At 34.6% G+C, this 22,194-nt stretch overlaps 1 protein-coding gene across 8 annotated transcripts in view; it reads left to right on the top strand.

Moving 5' to 3' along the window:
• The window catches only part of slc4a4a (solute carrier family 4 member 4a), an 86,554-nt gene that overhangs the window by 35,610 nt on the left and 28,750 nt on the right, over nt 1-22,194 (top strand). For 4 of the 8 annotated variants that reach the window (XM_073840700.1, XM_073840703.1, XM_073840702.1 and 1 more), the window contains 8 exons: nt 411-571; nt 3,371-3,550; nt 6,330-6,425; nt 8,059-8,135; nt 15,792-15,949; nt 16,041-16,128; nt 18,500-18,654; nt 19,857-19,970. In XM_073840700.1, coding sequence (XP_073696801.1) covers nt 411-571; nt 3,371-3,550; nt 6,330-6,425; nt 8,059-8,135; nt 15,792-15,949; nt 16,041-16,128; nt 18,500-18,654; nt 19,857-19,970 — 1,029 coding nt within the window. The remainder of the gene's footprint in view (nt 1-410; nt 572-3,370; nt 3,551-6,329; nt 6,426-8,058; nt 8,136-15,791; nt 15,950-16,040; nt 16,129-18,499; nt 18,655-19,856; nt 19,971-22,194) is intronic. The other 4 variants (XM_073840704.1, XM_073840706.1, XM_073840705.1 and 1 more) reach the window with 2 other exon arrangements.

Genomic DNA, 22,194 nt, shown 5'->3' with positions numbered 1-22,194 from the left:
TTTAATAAACAGAGATGTTCAGGGGAAAAGATCAGAGTTGAAAATGAGGGCTGTTTGACTCTAGTCTGATGTATGGGACTGGTATTTGTATCTGATACAGTAGAGATTAAGAATATGTATAGTGGATTTATAAAGATACACTACCATTCAAAAGATTTTTTCCTTGAAAATTAGTACTATTATCAGCAAGGATGCATTAAATTGCTTACGTATTGTTACAAAAAAATCTATTTTAAATGAATCCTGTTCTTTTGACCTTCTATCCTGAAAAAATATTAAAGAGCACAATAATTTCAACTGTGATAATAATAAATGTTTCTTGAGCTCTAAATCAGTTGCAGTTGCACTTTCATACACGGTTCTCATGAGATTTCAGCTTTATTTTCAACTCTGTTGTTTCTTCTTCGCAGGTGGATCAAGTTTGAAGAGAAGGTGGAAAAAGGTGGGGAGCGGTGGAGTAAACCACATGTGGCCACTCTGTCCCTACATAGTCTCTTTGAGCTTAGGACGTGTATAGAGAAGGGCACCATCATGCTGGACCTAGAGGCCAACACACTGCCGGGGGTCATTGGTAAGTGTTTTTCTGCAGCCATTTTGTGTTATTAAAGGATGCTCTAGTAGCTTAAACAGTTTTGGTTACAAACATAAAGCACTGCTGAGCAGTTTTTTCCACTGAAATAGTGCTGGTACTCAGATCTATTAACTCAGTGGCCCTGGTTTACACTGACTTGAGAGTCAAACAATGACATAACTCGCCTTAAAAAATAAACAGCAGGTTGCAGTTTTATTAGGGTTACCAGTTTATTTAACTTTTACTTATTATGTTATATAACCTTCAGATTGACTGGTTTTGATTTTATTTATAACTTTCAGATTAATTTATTTTAGTTAATATTTTATTTTCACAATGCCAAAACACATGTGGGGAAATAGGATGGGAAAACATGCTTTTGAAGCATACACGACCAGTCAAAAGTTTTTGAACAGTAAGTTTTTTAAAGAAGGCTCTTCTGCTCACCAAGCCTGCATTTATTAGATCCAAAGTACAGCAAAAACCATACAAACACATATTTTTACTATTTAAAATAAGTGTTCTCTATTTGAATATACTTTAAAATGTAATTTATTCCTGTGATTTCAAAGCTACATTTTTAGCATCATTACTCCAGTCACATGATCCTTCGGAAATCATCCTAATATTCTGATTTGCTGCTTGAAAAACATTTATTAGTATTACTATTATATAATAAAAACAGCTGAATAGATTTTATTCAGGTGTCTTTGATGAATAGAAAGCTCAGAAGAACAGCATTGATCTGAAATGGAAATCCTTTATAACATTAATGTCTTTATCATCATTTTTGTTTAATTTAAAGCCTCCTTGCTAAATAAAAGTATTCATTTCTGTCATTTCTAAAAAAAAAATATATATATATATATATATATATATATATATATATACTGACTCCAAGCTTTTGAATGGTATAGTGTATAATGTTACAAAAGCTTTTAATTTCAGATAAATGCTGATCTTTGGATCTTTCTATTGATCAAAGAATCCTAAAAAACATACTCAACTGTTTTAATAATTGATAATAATAATGATAAAAAATGTTTCTTGAACAGAAAATCAGCATACTGGAATGATTTCTGAAGGATGATGTAACGAATACTGGAGTGATGATGCTGAAAATTTAGCTTTGATCACAGGAATAAATTATATTCAAATAGAAAACAGTTGTTTTAAATAGTAAAAATATTTCAACATTTTACTGTTTTGGTGTACTTTGGATCAAATAAATGCAAGTTTGGTGAGCAAAAGAGACTAAAAAAATAAACATTAAAAATCTTACTGTTCAAAAACTTTTGATTGGTAGTGTATGTTAAATTCTATTTATATTTTTAAATGTGTGTTTGTGTTTTTTTTTTATAAATATATATATTTTTTTAATTAAGATTTGAAAATATATAAACCTTTGGTTAATTATTTAACCAAAATTGTTATCCATATATATATATATTTATCACAAACTATGCTTGATGTGAAGGTCAGAAATTATTTTAATAAAATTTATAGTAATCAAATATTTTTGAGATATTTATGAGCATTATCATTTTTGTTAGATGGGTGGTTGTTTCTGTGCAATTTGGTGAACTGTACATATGTCAACTAGATAAAATCTAATTTTATGCAATGATCATTTTGCATCAGTCATGGTTTTGTACCTGCAGGTTTTAGAAGCCATTTATCTGTCAAGGAGCTGTCTTTTCTGCAAAAGAAGCATACAGAATGGTTTCATGTAGGGCATCAGCTCTGCCACCAGCACTGGCACCCTGTCGGTGGACAAAGGGCAAAATAAATATCATAAAGATAACACTTGAGAGCAGATCAGACCCGGAGAAAAAGCTTTTTCAAATGTACTAAATGTACTGAGAGATAACACGTGTGATATGCATGCATGGTCTCGGACAGCACAGCCCATCTATTTATTTGGCTTCCAAATGCTCACATGTCAGGATGTATTCATAACTCAACCCTCGCTGTAACTCTGGGCTCAGATGCACGGGTGGTTGCATCCATTCAGGATGGCCATTTCTTTTATACTGAATTCAGACAGTGAGTGAGGAAGATCAAAATGAAAATTGTGTGGCCGTTAAACAACTCTAGTGCACTGTTAGCAAAGTATGTGATTCTGGTGATTATTTTGTAAAAGATACCTTTTAGAAAAGAGAATTAATTGAACAAATTAGTCATTTCAAAATAACCAGTTAGATTGTAACCACTGCCACCAATCAAGTGAGATTTATTAAGTCACATTTTTGAATTCCCTAGCCTCATCTCTTACTCAGATCATGATGTGTCAAGTCATATTATCAGTATAAAGTAAATCTTAAGTTTGGCTGAGTTCAGCTCGGTCAACCTCACAGAGCGCCTTTTGAGCTAAAAATGAATTGAAGGACCGGCCATTAAGGGCCAAACCATTCGCCAAAAGAGCCCGAGGGCCCTGGGCCTCGTGTCTTCGACCCTCTTTTATAAAAATAGATGCTTACAGGAACCACCAGACAATCTTATGCACAAGCCACTGCATCATTAGATGTCCACTTCTGAAGGCTATGAATAGAAGGCAATGTGTCGCTTCACTGACACTCACTTCAAGTTCCTTTGGAGAGTTCGATTTCAAGTTCTAGTTAAAAGTTTGATGAGCAGCGTTATGTAAAGTTGGTATTTAAAGGAAAAGATTTCTCGGTTGTGAAGACGAGAAATGAGCTTCTCAAAATCTATTGAAGTGAAATAACCACAAGGCAGGTCTCTTCTAATGCCAATTTTGCTTTCTCTCTGTTTGGCATTCACTCTATCTTTCTCTTACAGAAATGATCACTGACAGTCAGATTGAGAGTGGTCTCTTGAAAGCTGACCTGAAAGAGAAGGTCATGTACACCTTGCTGAGGAAGCATCGCCACCAGACCAAGAAGTCCAATCTTCGCTCTTTAGCTGACATTGGCAAGACGGTCTCCAGTGCAAGTAGGCTGTTTTCCACCCCGGATAATGGTAATACAGGTGCCAGTTTGGTGCAGTTAGTTTTTACTCTCCCTTTTCCTTTTAAGCTATTACGATATTTTTGTCTTTTTTTCTTCTTTTTCAGTTTTATGATATCTTTTGTGGATTGTTTTTCTCCACACTTTTCAAAAATATCATTTGTTAAAATTCTTTTGCCTTTTTTGTGTTATTTTTAAAGATAATTGAAGAATACCAAATATTTTTATTTTACTTTTCAAATTTACATTCTTATCTTTACATTTTTTACATATTTAAAAGCGTTAGTCACACAGATCACTAGAAATGTTGTACTAATGTTTTACCAGTTTGCTAATTTATTGTTGAGCCTTTTTCATATTTTCTTTGTTTAATAAGTTAATAAGTCTCTGTATGTTTAAAGACTCCATGAAAGCACTTTCTTTTGTATGTTGACACTACCATTGAAAGGTTTGGTGCTTGTAACAGTAAAACAAGTAAAATCATTTATAATGTTTCAATTTGAAATAAATTCTGTTGTTTCCAACTTTCTATTCATAAAAGACTATTTCTAAAAAATACTAAGCAGCACAACTGTTTCCAACTGATGATATATAATATGTTTCTTGAGCACCAGATTAGCATATTAGAATGATTTATGAAGGATCATGTGATGCTGAAAATGAGACTATTTCACAGTCTTCCAGAATCTGCAAAATGTTCATTATTTTACCAAAATTAAAAAGGGATCATACAAAATGCCTGTTATTTTTTACTTAGTACTGACCTGAATGAGATATTTCACTTAAAAGATGTTTACATATAGTCCACAAGCGAAAATAATAGCTGACCCTGTTCAAAAGTTTACATACACTTGATTCTTAATACTGTGTTGTTACCTGAATGATCCACAGCTTTTTATTTTAGTGATGTTTAAAGTTGTTCATGATTCCCTTGTTTGTCCTAAACAGTTAAACTACCAGCTGTTCTTCAGAAAAATCCTTCAGGTCCCACAAATTCTTTTGTTTTTCAGCATCTTTTCACAACTAAGGGACTCATATGCAACTATTACAGAAGTTTCAAACACTCACTGATGCTTCAGAAGGAAACACAATGCATTAAGGACCGGGATTTGGAGATCAGGGTAAATTTAAAACTGATTTTGTCTTCTGGTAAAAATGTAAGTATCTTCTGTAGCTTCTGAAGGGCAGTACTAAATGAAAAAAAAAATATGATATGATATGAGGATCGTTTTTCCTTCTGGAGCATCAGTGACTGTTTGAACCTTCAGTAGTCGTTGCATACGAGTCCCTCAGTTGTCCTCAGTGTGAAAAGATGGATCTCAAAACCATACAGTTATTGTTGGAAAGGGTTCACACAAAAAAAAAAAAACACAGCTGTGGATCATTCAGGTAACAACACAGTATTAAGAATCAAGTGTATGTAAACTTTTGAACGGGGTCATTTTTATATATTCAACTATTATTTTCTTTTGTGGACGTAAACGTCTTTTACGTGAAATATCTTATTCAGGTCAGTACTAAATAAAAAATAACATTTTGTTTGATACCTCTTATTTTGGTAAAATAATTCACATTTTTCAAATTCTGCAAGGTGTATACAAACTTTTGACTTCAAGTGTAAATGCAGCCTTGGTGAAAAAAGACTTCTTTGATTGGTCAAAACTGTATCGGCTAAAGGTTAATTTAGACAGTACGCAAGTACAGTACAGACCAAAAGTTTGGACACACCTTCTCATTCAAATGAATGAGAAGATGTGTTCAAACTTTTTCTCTGTACTGTATATTTTTCTGTTTATTAAAGTTTTTACTCTACATTTGTGCAGTTTTCAGTGGGTTAGTGATATTTTTTAAAATATATATAAATTAATAAATAAATATTTTTAAATGGGTTTTTATACAAAAACTGCTTTTTTATGTAAAATTCACTTTATAAAAGACCCACATTTCTAACTTGAATTCATTGCCCATCTTTTGGAAAATCCAGTTTAAAAAAAAAAAAAAAAAACTTTTACCAGTGGGTGGCTGCAGAGCTCCACTATTTGCTGTTTGCTATTTGACCACCTGAAAGATATTTTTTCACAAGTTTTTTTCAGTTGAATTCATATCTACAGTACAGACCAAACGTTTGGACACACCTTCTCATTCATTTGAAACTTTTGGTCTGTACTGTATATAGGCAGAGCTTGTAGACTTGAAAAGAGTTCATGGGGTCTTTAAATAGTAACTTGTTCCTTTTCAGTCCTTGATTTTGCTTAGTCTGTCCTGTCTCTGTCTGCATATGTTTTTCAGTGATGCACAAATATGCTGTTGCATTACATTTTTTGAGAATGTAAACCATTATGAACTGGTGAACTAATGAACTAATCTGAGAATGATGTTTATATGAGACAACACTTCAAATAAGGCCATGGTCAAGAGGATCATTTGATTTTTGGCAATAATATTTGCATACCTTCAGTTAAGACAAATAATGCATTGACAGAACTTTACACAAAAATCATGATCAGCATTTTTTCCAGCTGATTGCATGTGCACATGGTTTATACCATGAATCCTGTGATTCATTGACCACTGGACTTTTTGAATGTGACATCAATGTTATTCACTAGAACTTTTATATTTCCTCGCTGTAACTGCTTTTCTAGCTCTATAGCAAGTCATATCTATTCTTGAACAATGTGTCTCGCACAAACTTTCCTGAAATCACTGATATGACCTTTATCACTTTAACAATCTTTCTTTTCACCCTTCTTGCCGTCTTTTATCCTTTCTGCTGCACTTGTCACTAAAAGCACGTAATCCACTTGAGAGTTCAGTGCCTTGTCTAATGACTCGCACCTCAGAGGAGGTGTTGCGAGTCCCTGGAAGTCCAAGCATGGGATGGCCTAGTAAGTCAAATTTACCAGTTGCCAGTACATGTGTATGTCTTTTCACTCCACATAGTGTCACAGTAGCTGTGATAGAACAGCATACCATTGTAGTTTAAAAGTTCATATCATGAGGAGCCAAATCTTCTTAGATGATTTAAAGAGTTCACTGAATAATTAAATAACACCTTAGTGACAAATAAAATTATACAAAATGTACACTCTTGACAATAAGGGATTCAAAAGGAAGCTTTCACTGTAATGCATAGATCATCCATTTCTGGTTTCCTAAAGAAGCTTTATTGGATTAGCTCACTTCCAGAATAAAAAATCCTGATAATTTACTCACCCATATGTCATCCAAGATGCTAATGTCTTTCTTTCTTCTGTTGGAAAGAAATTAATCTGTATAGTGGTCTTCAATGGTGCCCAACAGGTTGAAGGATCAAAATGCAGTTTCATTGTAGCTTAAAAGGACTCTACACAATCCCAGCCAAGGAATGAGGGTCTAATCTACCAAACAATTGGTCATTTTATCAAATAAAAATTAGTATTTATATACTTTTTAACAACAAATGCTCGACATAGGGGTGAGTAATTAATCAGGAAATGTTTATTCTGGAAATGAACTAACCCTTTAAGTGAATAGTTCTTAAAACGTAATGTAAAAAGTTTTTTTCCATTATAAAGAACCTTTTGAGCAGTAAAAATGTTACATGGATGTTTAAAGATTGTTCATGGAACCATTGATTCCAATAAAGAACCTATTTTTAAGATTGTATGATATGACCTTTTCTGTTTATGTTGTTGTGTTTAGTTATTCAGTTCTGTAGTCATTGTTATGTAATAGGTTTTCATATCTAGAATTTGCCGTTATGGTGATTTAAATTCCAAGGTCTTCTGATGATCACATTGGACTCATTTCTGTCTAACTGGGAGATCACCATGTCATCATAACCATAACCATATTAATGAGCAGCTCTAATCAGATGTAGATACAGATGTAGGATTTATGAAGGTGGATTTAGGAAGGTGAAATATTTTTTCCTTCTGTTTTTTCTTGTTTTCAAGTTGATACTCATTTTTATCCTTCTTTTGTGAGTGCTTCAATAATGAAGCTTTTTTAAACCTCCCTCATCTATATTCAGCCTCCTTTTTTCTTCTTTTGGCTGCTTTTTTTCTTCTTTTGGCTGCATCAAACTGACATCTTAGTCATTATAACACAACAATTCCTGTCAGTTACAGTGCTGGCAGGTTTTCTGTGGCACTGGGATTACTTTGCTTCACTGTGCTGTTCTCCTGCTATGCTGTTCACAGCATGACGACAATGAGTTGGACTCGGAAAGGTTAACAGTTAACCTTTCAGTAGGTTATTTTCTTGCCTGGCACATCACCTTTCTTAAATTAAGTTATTTTAGTTTAAAAAGCATGGACTCAAGCAATTCAAAGCCTGTGAAGAAATATTCTTATTCTGTACAGTGTTGTCAATCCAACATGTTCCCTATTGGTTTCATCTGACATTCAAGGTGTCATTGCGTATTCTGCATTTGGATTTCTCTGTAGACCTTTTTAAAATTTAGTGTTTAAAAGAATGGAATGTTACCCTTTTCAATTTGGGACTTATTGATCTGTTGTGTTTATAAATTTTGCTCAGGTAGTCCAACCACCACACATCGCAACTTGACATCAAGCAGCCTGAACGATATCTCAGACAAGCCAGAGAAAGATCAGGTGAGTCCAATTTTAAGATTATTCAAGATACACTATTTACACTATTTATTTATGCTAACTCCACCTACCAGTGTGTGATAGACTTAGACAATATTGCAAAAGATGCTTATTATGCAGGATCTCCAGTGACGTGGGTAGTAAAAACTAAGGGTTGATCAAAATGTGAGGAATAGTGAGGAAAAGAATATTTTATCCTCTGCTGATTTTGTATGTTTGCCCACTGACAAAAAAAAAGAAGATCAGTCTATAATTATAATGGTAGGTTTATTTGAACAAAATAACCAAAACAAATGAAATAAAATAAGTAAAATAAGTATTTGATCCCCTATCAATCAGCAATATTTCTGGCTCTCAGGTGTCTTTTATACAGGTAACAAGCTGAGATTAGGAGCACTCTCTGTTACCTGTATAAAAGACACCTGTCCACAGAAGCAATCAACCAATCAGATTCTAAACTCTTCACCATGGCCAAGACCAAAGAGCTGTCCAAGGATGTTAAGAACAAGATTGTAGACCTACATAAGGCTGGAATGGGCTACAAGACCATCGCCAAGCAGCTTGGTGAGAAGCTGACAACAGTTGGTGCGATTATTTGCAAATGGAAGAAACACAAAATAACTGTCAGTCTCCCTCAGTCTGGGACTCCATGTAATATCTCACCTCGTGGAGTTTCAGTGATTATGAGAACGGTAAGGAATCAGCCCAGAACTACATGGGAGGATCTTGTCAATGATCTAAAGGCAGCTGCTTGCCAACTACAAGACCTCTGTGATTGCCAACAAGGGTTTTGCCACCAAGTACTAAGTCATGTTTTGCCAAGGGGCCAAGTACTTATTTCACTCATTACAATGCAAATCAATGTATAACTTTTTGAAATATGTTTTTCTGGATTTTTTTTGTTTGTTGTTATTCTGTCTCTCACTGTTCAAATAAACCTACCCTTAAAATTATAGACTGATCATTTCTTCGTCAGTGGGCAAACCTTGAAAATCTACAGGGGATCAAATAATTTTTTCCTCACTGTATAATATTAAAGTAACCGATATTAAAAGAAATCTGTTAAAATTAAGAATAACAAGGGCTTTGACAAAAACTTTCTTTAAATACAGATAACCGATATAAAAAATGATATCAAAATTAAGAATAACAAGGGCTCTGACAAATAAAAAGTCTTTTGGTTTTAAATTATTTTGTCGGCAAATTGGTTTTTAAAAAAATGGCAGATATGATAACCATAAAAATGCTTAATATCGGTGCCGATTAATTGGTTGACCCCCAGTAAAAATAATTGTTTTTTTTTCTAGCATATTTCTAAAAATACTGCTATTTTCTCATTGCTATTTGCACTTAGTGTAAATAACATCAATCGCAAAGAAAATATATTAATTTTTACTTATAATCTAATTGCTATTTACACTTAAAAGTGCCAGTAAAGACTTTTATAATGTTACAAAATATTTACATTTTAATAAATATTCTTGCTTTTTGTACTTTCTATTCATCAAAGAATCCTGAAAAAGAGTTTCCACAAAAATAATAAACAGTAAACTGTAATATTAGATTGTTTTCAACATCGATAATAAGAAATGTTTCTTAAGCAGCAAATCAGCATATTAAAATGATTTCTGAAGGAAATTATTTTATCATTATTCTATTACAATTATCATTATTCTAGTCTAGTCATCATGTGACTAGACTAGAATAATGACTGCTGAATAGCTTTGCCATCACAGCAATAAATACAATTTCAAAATATACATTATTACAATTTTAAATAGTAATGATATTTGAAGTTTGTCATAGTTTGAAACCTCTTTCGAAAAAATTAAAACACTTACCAACCCTAAAGTTTAAAATGTAACATAACAGGTATTTAATATTAAAATATTTAAAAATATAGAAGCATCTGTAATTTGGATTGCCAGAAATATGTGCGCATAAACACAGTCAATGTCACTGTGATAAAACAGATAAATTTTTTATTGTTTTCCTAATGATAAAATAGGACTTTGCGGTTAGATACACAACAGAACAGAAGCAGTGGAGCATGTAACACAAGGACATAGCTGGTGCGAAATACAGACTTCCATTCCTAATGGGAAGTTCTTAGTCTCTCATTGAGGGAGCACCAAGAGGTCATTAGGGTGGTGTCAATCTGTGACAAACCATACAAATTAACTCGCTTCACAGAAGTTCACCTCAGAGGATTTGTAGAATCTCTCCTTTTGACGTGCGTCCCTTCTTGCTGAACGCAGCATTTTGTGAAATAGCTGGCAAATTTTTGACAGTGTTTCTGTGCATGTGATTAGGGGTGGGCGATATGGTAAAAATATCATATCACGATTTTTTCAAGAAATATCACGATTCACGATTTTATCACGATTCTTTGTCATGTTGGTTTTACTTTTTTACAAGTTGTCTGAGTAGTACAGCCAAATTAATTTTTCTGTTTTAAAACCAAAACCTTACAAGGTAACAAAATATAAAATAAAAAGAATGGCAGATATTTAAGCCAAAGTGGGCGAAGACAAAAAATCTTTGTCATTATTTTCTTTGTTTTTAAAAAATAAGAACAAAGATAAGCTACATGTTACAAATACACATACTATACAAATAAAACAAACAGTGCTTTAATTTTCAGGTACAGTCCATGTATTTATCAGTAGCATTCAAGAAATTTAATTAACAAATATAAAAATAAAACACTATATACATTATATACATAAATTATACATAGAAGCAACATTTAAAGCAACTGTATTGAAGTTCTTCAGTCAAGAGCAGTGAGTGATTTTCCTTTGTGTTTTGTTTTATTAGTGTATCATCACCCAAAAATGATGCTGAACATAAAACTTATTTTGAATAATGTGGGTAACCAAACAGTTGCTGGGTCCCCAGTTACTTCCATATATTTTATTTATTTATTTTAAGTCAGTGGGGACCAGCTACTGTTACCCACATTCTTCAAAATATCTTCTTTTGTGTTAAGCACAAGAAAAAAATAATAATAGAGATTTAGGACATGTGAGTGACAACATTTTGGGGTGTACTGTCCCTTTAATGACAATCGGCAGCATGTTTAGTTCTGTCGCAGAGCTGCACGCATCTATACAGGCGCGCATCCGTTTTTCTCTTAACTGTTTACTTTCACTTTAGACAACCAACTGTGTTTATATGTAATCCTTGCGTGTTTTTGACAGTATAAGCAAATTAAACGCCAAAGATAGCTCAGTTTAGTAATCAGGTGCTGTTTGACAGGCTTTTAGCGCACGTGCTTCAGGTTTACGCGCTCATGAAGCGCATGCCAGAACAGCGCGCGGACCAAATGGCGTTATTTTACCGGCAAGACTTTGAAGCACATTCAAATAATGTACTTTTGTGATCGCGAATATGAATAAGTGCAGTGTCCCGTGAGTGAATGTACAGTATATTAAGACGGAGGCACACTGTAGCACGATACTACGATATTTATTCAAAAGCAGATCGTGGAGACATTTTAATCGTCCACGATCAAAAATCGTCATATCGCACACCCCTACATGTGATACGTGTTGAATACACCAGTGTGGATGTGATTGCTGGAAGGCCTCAGCTGTTGACAGACTCAGGGGAGATGCCCCTTGCCTCCTTTTGGCAGAGGGGGGGATTGAGAGGCTGCTTGTGTGAGGTGGCCCAGAGACATGGACAGATTGCGATTGTAAGCACAGATTGAGGGATGGCTCGGCTTCGTGTCATGTACTGTGAAAGCCCTGTGGCTTGCCACACTTTTTTTTTTTTGATGTCGTCATTCCTGCTTTCTAAGATTAGACATTCACAGAATCTGGAACTGAATGGTAACCTAAGGAGCATGAATGAGTATTATAAGTAATTTGGTACGATGGTTTAGACAGAATAAATTGCCCTTTTGTATAATGAATTGTTTTTTCCTCTTCAAAATTGAGCTAACTTTATATCTATTTCATGTTTCTTAGGATTCTTAGGAAGTCCTGAGGCTTTTGTAATGTAGGGCAAGAATACCCTGACTTTTTCCTCTAAAGGAGAGTGCCCCCTTAAGGCAGAACCATGAATTTATTAGTCTTTCCAGCTTTGACAGAACAAGACTTGAAGTTATGGGAACAAGGCAAAAACAGTATGAAGAAAATAGCAATGCTGTCAATTGTAAAGCATGTATTTAAACATTTGCTAAGATTTCAGTTGACATTCACATTAGCTCCAGCAGGAAGTCTGACTACAAAGCTTGACTACATAAAATGCAGGCTGTCAGACCATGTAGACAGACTGATGTAATAAAGCATTGCCTGCTCTAGTGGTGAAAGTAATCCAGTATCAGAGATAAAGCTAAGCCTTTCTCAGTCACATACTACCTGCCAGAGAGCTGGACAGCTCCGCTAGAGATTTAATATTCGATTTTAATGCATATTGCTTGAGGTGTGCAATGCATTTAAAGGTCAGAAGTTAAAATCAGAAGATGTGCATTGTTCAGTTTTTCCACTGCTTTGTATGGTGTTGTATTAACTGATGAAACAAACATCTGACAACCCTTCTTTGACCCCTACATAATGAAGCTCAGAGGTAAACATTCATATAAGTCTGAGAAGAACACTATGGGTTGTTTAAGGTGTGTCCTTCTAATACCTTAATCATCCCTTTATGCTCCTCTAGTAATGCTGTCTACAGTCTGGCCTCCAGTTAACATCAGTGACGTCCTTCCCCTCCATCTATAGCCATCACTTCTTTACCTGTTTAAAATTCAATCATGATCATTTTTGTCACTCTGATTTTTTTTTTTTCAATTCTTTGAGTTGAATTGTTTCTAAAGTAGGGATGATCATACTGGACTGCTCTTTTGTTGCAGCTATTTGCTCTTTCTTTAGCTGAGCAAACTTTGTTAAAGAGATAGTTAACCCAAAAGTCATAATTTACTCATTCTTTTGTTCCAAACCCATATTAGTTTCCCTCTTCAGTCAAAGTCTCTAAAATCACTCAAAAGTATTATAAAATGTCATCATATGACTTAAATTGTTATTTACAAAACATTATTTACAAATGTTTAACAAATGTTTTAATTATAGGTGAACTATTCCTTCACGCTTGGGATTTAACAACCATACGGCAGCAGACAGCAAATATCAATTTTTGAAATGCCGCTAAATAAAACAAATAAGTATAACAATAAATAAATAAATACATAAATATTTTAATACGTCTCCTTGTACACTACAAGTCAAAAGTTTTTGAACAGTAGGATTTTTAATGTTTTTAAAGAAGTCTCTTCTGCTCACCAAGCCTGCATTTATTTAATCCAAAGTACAGCAAAAACAAATGTTGAAATATTTGTACTATTGTATTTAAAATAACTGCTTTCTATTTGAATATATTTTAAAATGTAATTTATTCCTGTGATCACAGCTACATTTTCAGCATCATTACTCCAGTCTTCAGTGTCACATGATCCTTCAGAAATCATTCCAGTATGCTGATTTCCTGTTCAAGAAACATTTATTATTATTATTATTATTATTATCATCATCATCAATATTTAAAACAGTTGAGTACATTTTTTCAGGATCCTTTGATAAATAAGATCCAAAGAGATCCAATTCTTTGGATAAAGATCCAGAAATTAATCATTTTATTTAGCAAGGATGCTTTAAATTGATCAAAAGTGATGATAAAGACTTTTATAATGTTACAAAAGATTTCTATTTCAGATAAATGCTGTTTTTTTATTGTTCTTTCTATTCATCAAAGAAACCTGAAAAAATCTACTCAGTTGTTTTCAACATAATAATAAATGTTTTTGAGCAGCAAATTAGAATGATTTTTTGACTGGAGACTGGAATAATGATGCTACAAATTCAGCTTTGAAATCACAGGAATACATTAATTTTTTAAAATATATTCAAATAAAAAAGTTATTTGTCAAATATTTCAGAATTGTACTGTTTTTGCTGTGCTTTGGATCCAATAAATGCAGGCTTGGTGAGCAGAAGAGACTTCTTTAAAAAAACATCAAAAACTTTTGACTGGTAGTAAACTAAAATAAATAATAAAACAAAATATTACCTTGTGTAACTAGTGTCTACAAAGTTTATAAAAAGGGGAGTTATCAAGGTTTTCGTAAAGGTAAAAATTGACAACATTTCAAGTCAAGTTTATATGTGACCCTGGACCACAAAACCAGTCTTAAGTCGCTGGGGTATATTTGTAGCAATAGCCAAAAATACATTGTTTGGGTAAAAATTATTGATTTTTCGTTTATGCCAAAATCATTAGGAAATTAAGTAAAGATCATGTTCCATGAAGATTTTTTGTAAAATTCCTACTATAAATATATCAAAATGTAATTTTTGATTAGTAATATGCATTGCTAAGAACTTAATTTGGACAACTTTAAAGGTGATTTTCTCAGTATGTAGATTTTTTTGCACCCTCAGATTCCAGATTTTTAAATAGTTGTATCTCGGTCAAATATTGTCCTATCCCAACAAACCATACATCAATAGAAAGCTTATTTATTGAGCTTTCATATGTATACATCTCAGTTTTGTCAAATTTAACCTTATGACTGGTTTTGTGGTCCAGGGTCACATATAAGTAATCTTTTCTAAAGAAAGACACAAGGTCATCCCATTCAATGTATTAATATACGTTTTAGTGCGTCAGGATATGTTTGTAATTCAATGATAATCAGTGTTTGGATTGTTTTGCTGTAGTATAACAGAATAAAAGCAATGAAAAGACCTTTAAAACAGATGATCTGTGATGTTAGTGCTGTGGATGAGTGAGAGGTGTGTCCTATCATGCGCTCAGGTGCTCCCGGTTGAATGTTTTCCATTGTGCTTGCATTTCCAGTGTTTTTCCTTCAATGGTTAACTAAACTGCTTACTCTGTTCAATAGGACTTTCAGGAGGGAATGTTATTGTTTATGTATTGGCAGTATACTGGGGAATTGGTTTATTAATGACTGACATTGTAACCCCATCTTCAAGTTATCAGCATAGCTGTCAAATCAGATTCATGAGCTTTATTATTGACATGTCAATGGTTTTTCGTTCACGTGCGCTAGTCTTACTGTTAATGAATAATGTATGTTTACATTATTGAAAGTAATAAACATAAAAGTATTTTACATATGCAATAAGCTGGAGCAATTGTGAAATGACACTTTTAGCTGTTCAGATTCCTAGCGATGACCTTGGAGTTGAAGTTGCTTAACAATTTATGGTTATGTGAGCAGGGTGTACTAATTATCTTTGGCTTGTAAATTTCACATTTGGCATGACCTCAAAGTCTGAGCTGGCAGATGCCACTGCCTTTGAAGTTGGCCTTCATTTTATCACTGGTAGGAACAACAACAACCCATATAAATCAAATTAAATTAACAGATCTTTATACTGGTTACCACTGGTTTCTCTGAGTTAAGTGCAAAAGAATGCAGGAGTCACAGTAGGCCCTTGCTGAACCCTAAAATGAACAACCCCACATACAGCCACCAATCTTTGTAATTTCCATTAGTTGGACAGTTGCAGTTGTTGGATTCATCACATCTCAGTTCATGAAAGTCTTGGCACAGAATGCCAACTGGGCAGTATGTTTAATGAGGTCATGTGTTGGAGCTGAACTTACTTAATATCCCATCCTGCATGTGTCTAGCTGAAGAACAAGTTCATGAAAAAGCTGCCAAGAGATGCTGAAGCTTCCAATGTTCTGGTTGGAGAAGTGGACTTCCTGGACAGTCCTTTTGTGGCCTTTGTGAGGCTGCAGCAGGCTGTCATGTTGGGGGCGCTGACTGAAGTGCCTGTGCCCACCAGGTATGACCTGCTTCCATCCTACAAAGTTAAGGAGGAAAATATACATAGTGGTGGAGGGGTGTTTACTAATATTGGTTATTGTCTTCCCCAGATTTTTGTTCATTCTTCTTGGACCCAAAGGCAAAGCCAAGTCATACCATGAAATTGGTAGAGCAATTGCTACTCTGATGTCCGATGAAGTACGTACAGACTAATCTTAGATCATTTTTTTGTCCTATTTGAATGGCGGTCAGTCATGTTTTAGAGTGCTTACAAAATAAAGATCCAAGATGTTCATGTCTTTCTTTCTTCACTTAAAAAAGAAACTTGGTGTTTTTGAGGAAAACATTCCAGGACTTTTCTCCATATAGTGGACTTCAATGGGGATCAACAGGTTGAAGGTCCAAGTTGCAGTTTTAATGGAATTAAGGGTCTTATCTAGCAAAAGATTTCTAAAAAAATATTAAATATACTTTTTAACCACAAATGCTCATCTTGCACTAGCCCTGCATGACTTCATGCATTGCATAATCACATTAGATTATTGTTTACAAAGCAATGTGCAAAGATGTTTACAAAGCAATTAGGGATGCACCGAATCCAGATTTTTGGGGTTCGGCCGAATACCGAATCCACTGTTTAAGATTCGGCCGAATCCGAAACCGAATACCGAATCCTACTCGCATCCTTAATCACACGTTTTTAGCTGTGACTGTCCAGCTGCCGTACCTGAAGTTGCTGCATTTTGGCTGCTGTCTGTAGATTCCTTCATGCACAACTCGTATTCTTTTGGATGTTTTAGACGCAAATGTTTTAACATCGGCGATATGTTGTGTACTGCTTAGGGTCCTTGCCACCACGAGACAAATTGGCATTGCAAATTGAACATAAAGCTCGACTTGAATCGCCTTCTTTTGGTTGAAAGTACTGCCAAACAAAACTTTTTTTGCTTACGAGTTCCATTTTCAGATTCTTACTGCCTACTACATTCGAACGGGTCCTATGTAAACACCTTCACATAATCAACGGCCGTGTGACGTCGTAGTGCAAGTCTAGGGTTCGGTTTCGGTGGAAAATAAATCTAAGGTTCGGCCGAAACCGAACCCCGTCAAAAAGCCCAGGATTCGGCCGAATCCGAATCCGAATCCTGGATTCGGTGCATCCCTAAAAGCAATGTGCAAAGAACGTCAAATGCTCTTTACAAAAAAAAAAGGTTAATCGTTCAAATGATGTTGAACGATTTTGAAGTTGGAGGAGTTTTTGCCCTACCCAACCTTTTTTAACCAAAGTACACAGACGTAGAACTAACCAAACGTGATGTGAAAATTGTGAATGCGCATCACAGAGCTAGTGCAAGATTTGTGGTAAAAAGTATTTATTTATTTATTTTTATTTTTTATTTTTGACAGATCATTTTGCTAGATAAAACCCTTATTCCTCGGCTTGGATCATGTAGAGCCCTATGAAGCTGCAGTTTGGACCTTCAACCCATTGGCTCCCATTGCAGTCCACTTTATGGAGAAAAATCCTGAAATGTTTTCCTCAAAAATTTTAATTTCTTTTCGACTGAAGAAAGAAAGACTTGAACATCTTGAATGAAATGGTGTAAATTATCAATAATTTTTCATGCTATTTACTATATGTACTGCTGTAGTATTAATGTACTGTACTAATATTTTGAATTACCTTTCATTACCTTTCAAAATACAAATTTAATGTATTTTGGTCATTTAGATTTAATTTAATTTTATTGTAACTATTATAGAAAAGGGTCTTGTATTTAGTTATTAAATGGATAGTTCACTAAAATTTAAAACTTGATGTTTATCTGCTTACCCCCAGGGCATCCAAGATGTAGGTGACTTTGTTTCTTCAGTAGAACTCAAACAAAGATTTTTAACTCAAACTGTTGCAGTCTGTCAGCCATATAATGAAAGTCAATGGTTACCAAATCTTTAAGAGTAAAAAAAACATACACAGACAAAACCAAATTAAACCATGCGGCTTGTGGCAATACATTGAGGTCTTAAGACACAAAACGCTGAGCGTTCAGGTGAATCAGAGGTAAATAATGATATAAATACTGTTCAGTTTCTTGCACAGACCGATCGTTATGTGTCTCAAGACCTCAATGTATCGTCACGAGCCGCAGGGTTTAATTTGGTTTTGTCTATGTGTTTTTTTTTACTCTTAAAGGTTTGGTAACCATTGACTGCCATTATATGAAAAAATCTTCGTTTGTGTTCTACTGAAAAAAAACAAAGTCACCTACATACCGTGGGGGTAAGCAGATAAACATTACATTTTCATTTTTGGGTGAACTATCCCTTTAAATCCTAAAAGCAGTATTCCAGCCACTCCTGTATGAACAGGCCAGTTCAAACAGATCAATTCAATAATCACACCTTACTGTAAATACAGTTGTCAATCCCAAACATGTAATGTTTAAACATGGAGTATGTATGTTTTGATGCTAAGTAGCTGTTCCTGAAATGTTCTGTTATAGGTTTGTGTTTGGATTAGATGTGTGTGCTAAGACTTGGCCAAGTAATCAAAGGTCTCTTTATCAAGGTCTTCCATGAAATTGCGTACAAAGCCAAGGACAGACAAGATCTCCTCGCCGGCATTGACGAGTTCTTGGATGAGGTCATTGTCCTCCCTCCTGGAGAATGGGACCCTGCCATCAGGATAGAGCCTCCAAAATCCCTGCCATCCTCAGATAAAAGGTAATGGATGTAAGAAACCCATATCAGACTGTCAATCATTCATTTGCTGAAGCCCCACCAATATCCCACATCAAAGTCTGTCAAACAATGGTGAGATAGCATTTCTAAGGCTGTTCCTTTATGTTTCAGATATATAGTTTGAGATAGTTTATTCATTGTTACAAACGAAAAGAACAAACTCAGTACAAAGGGTGTATGTCCTACTAGCCAAACCCTTTAAGCCATATACAGTGTGTTATATAATATATCACACACACATGGTCAGGAAGTAGTTTTAAAGCCCAGTTGGCCAGGCCATCCATTCATTCATTCAGTGTAGATGAGCAGAGCAGTGGTTAATTAGATGAAGTACGTCACCTCTCTTTGGCTTCAGGTGAAGTGACAGCCGGTTGTCGCCTCATCCTGCCACCACAATCTGTAACAGCCCGCATAAGCCATAAAGCAGAGCTGTGTGCCCGCAGCAGTCCGTCACGCCTGCATAACACACAGTGTACACAACACACTACACACAATAGACCTCATACATTCATTTATGGGTTGTTGAATGTAAACAACAGACCAAATTGGCTACAGTATCTATCTATCTATCTATCTATCTATCTATCTATCTATCTATCTATCTATCTATCTATCTATCTATCTATCTATCTATCTATCTATCTATCTATCTATCTATCTATCTATCTATCTATCTATCTATCTATCTATCTATCTATCCATCCATCCATCTATTTGTCTGTCTGTCTGTCTGTCTGTCTGTCTGTCTGTCTGTCAGTCTGTTGGTCTCTATAGTTCTGTCTTTGTTATATTGTTTAGTCCTTTTTTTATTTTATCTGTCGCTCAGTTATTTTATTGTTTTATCTATTGTTTTGTCATTTTCATTTTCAAACATGTGATTATTTTCCTCTGTCTTTCATGTGTTGTTTTATCTTTTTTTTAAATCTTTTCTATCCCTCTGTGTCTATCTTTGTCTTTGTATCTGTTGTTTTATCATTTTATCTATTGTTTGATCATTTTATCAGATTATATATCATCCTATCATCCTGTTTTCTAAATGATTATATGAAGCACTCATTGAACATATGAAGTGTTCAATGAGTGTTTCTGTTCTCTTTTTCCTCCCCTATAATGGTTGTTTTAGGACATTTATACCATTTAAGTGTCTTGTTCAACAATCTCCACGTGTTTGTTGTGTTTTCCAGAAAGAACATGTATGCTGGAGGGGACAGCACACAGATGAATGGAGACACGCCTCACGGTGATGGAAATGGGGGCGGGGGACACGCAGTGGGCGATGAACTGAAGAGGACGGGGAAGTGAGTTAATGTTTGTATAAATTCTTCAGAAGGAACAGATAATGCCGAACCTCTGAACACCATGGTTTAGTTCAGATAAAGGTCTGTTTGACTCAGAATGACTAGAATTATCTTAATATTAGACAAACATTGAAGTCAGCATGTGCTCCATTTACAAAGTACAGACTGTTATCAGTAGATTTGATTTTTTTTACTAGTACAGTACAGTCCCTCTGTTGGTTTTAGAAACATCATGACCTTTGGCAAAGAGCTGCCGTGTAATATTAGTATTTCTTGCTAAATAGATTTTTATCCGTCTTAATAATTAATAATAGCAATAAACTTATTACTGTTTAAAATATGACTTTTTAAAGGGGACCCCAGGTATCAAGACTAGTATGGATTAATATAACGTGAATGATGTCTCTTGCGGAAATAGGTAGTAGAAAACCCATTGAAGATTTATGTTATTAAAAAAAATCCACATTGTTGTATACATACTTTGGACTATGGGGGCGCTATTATTTCGATTACGTAAAATGGTTGCATTTGGTGAGCTAATGGCACTACCTGTTGCTATTTTTAACTTGGAAAATAAAATACTGATACGATGCCACAATATGCGGCTTTTGCATGTAATTTTCAATCAAAGGGAAACAAAAGAAACAATGTAAATCGTCACTGCTTTCCTAAGATAAGAGGAGTCAGAAAGAATGGGAAGATGCCTGTGGATGAATAAAACTTTCTAAAGAGCCGCATCTTTGTTCTCTCCACTTTAGTCCTAATGCCTTTGTGGATTTTAGTAGACCACAGCTACTGAAAGAGCTTACAAACAGCAGAGACAAGAAACACTAGATGCCATTTTAGATGATGCCGGCACTCGTCATGAAGTATAATAATCTCATATGAAATCTTAATCCCTGGGTTCTCTTTAGTTATAGTTAATAAAATGAACATGGATTTTAAAATAGTTGTAGTATTTGGTATACCACCCTCTTTTGCTTTTAATTAGTGGGCTAGAAATAGTATATAATAATATTTCTGGTTCATTGTTCATTTAACAATTTTAGCAGTTGTTGCATGGTTTATTTTATGTTTATTATTAGGTTTACATCATAAATTATAGCTCAGATTTTAGTTTCACTCAGATATTTGAACCAAACTGTAAAGCAGGGGTCCCCAAACTAAGGCCCGCGGGCCACATTTGGACCGGCCCTCTGAACAATGCCAGAGACATATTTTGAAAATGAAAAATTAAAAGGAAAAATTTTAAATTTGATTTACTTATATCTTGATAATAAAGATTGGCTTTCAAACTAAAATTTGTTATTTAATTTTCGTTTAATTTTAGTTATTAACATTCAACATAATGTGTCATCGCAATCGAACAGGTGATGCACGAACCAGCTAGATGACAAAATGACTCAATAGCATTTGAGGTGAAACTAGCACTGCTTGTGGGACATGGGTGAAAGCAAGACTTCACTCATCTCCCAGTTACCCAAAGTTTTTCAGCTGAGAAACCAGTGGCCCCATCCATTCCCAGGTGAAAAGTCTGTGGAAGCACTGAAAATGATGAAGGCGGAGTTTGACGTGTGATTCAAAAAACACAGTGGATTCTTGAATCGATTTAGCTTGACAAGCCTCTCAAGGCTGCGGTTCTCTCGGTTGGATGTGCATCTTTTTCTTCTACACTTTTTCCTTCCACTCAACTTTCTGTTAACATGCTTGGATACAGCACTCTGTGAACAGCCAGCTTCTTTGGCAAAACAATGTTTGTGGCTTACCCTCCTTGTGAAGGGTGTCAGTGCTTGTCTTCTGGAAAACTGTCAGATCAGCAGTCTTCCCCATGATTGTGTAGCCTAGTGAACCAAACTGAGAGACCATTTTGACGGCTCAGGAAAGCTTTGCAGGTGTTTTGAGTTGATTAGCTGATATGTCACCATATTCTAATTTTTTGAGAGTGAATTGGTGTTTTTTTTTTATGTGAGCCAAATCATCACAATTAAAAGAACCAAAGACTTAAACTACTTCAGTCTGTGTGCATTGAATTTATTTAATACACAAGTTTCACAATTTGAGTTGAATTACTGAAATATATGAACTTTCTAATTTATTGAGATGCACCTGTATATCTTTTGAAAAGAAATTATCCTTTTTCTGTGTGGTGCATAACAAAATAAACTATTCTAGCATTAAAAGGTAGAATAAATACAGGTAAAATCATAATAAAATAACTAGTAGT

Source organism: Garra rufa, chromosome 5, assembly GCF_049309525.1.
Source record: "Garra rufa chromosome 5, GarRuf1.0, whole genome shotgun sequence".
NCBI classification, from domain to species: Eukaryota; Metazoa; Chordata; class Actinopteri; order Cypriniformes; family Cyprinidae; genus Garra; species Garra rufa.
This window is presented reverse-complemented; position numbering and strand designations above follow the sequence as displayed.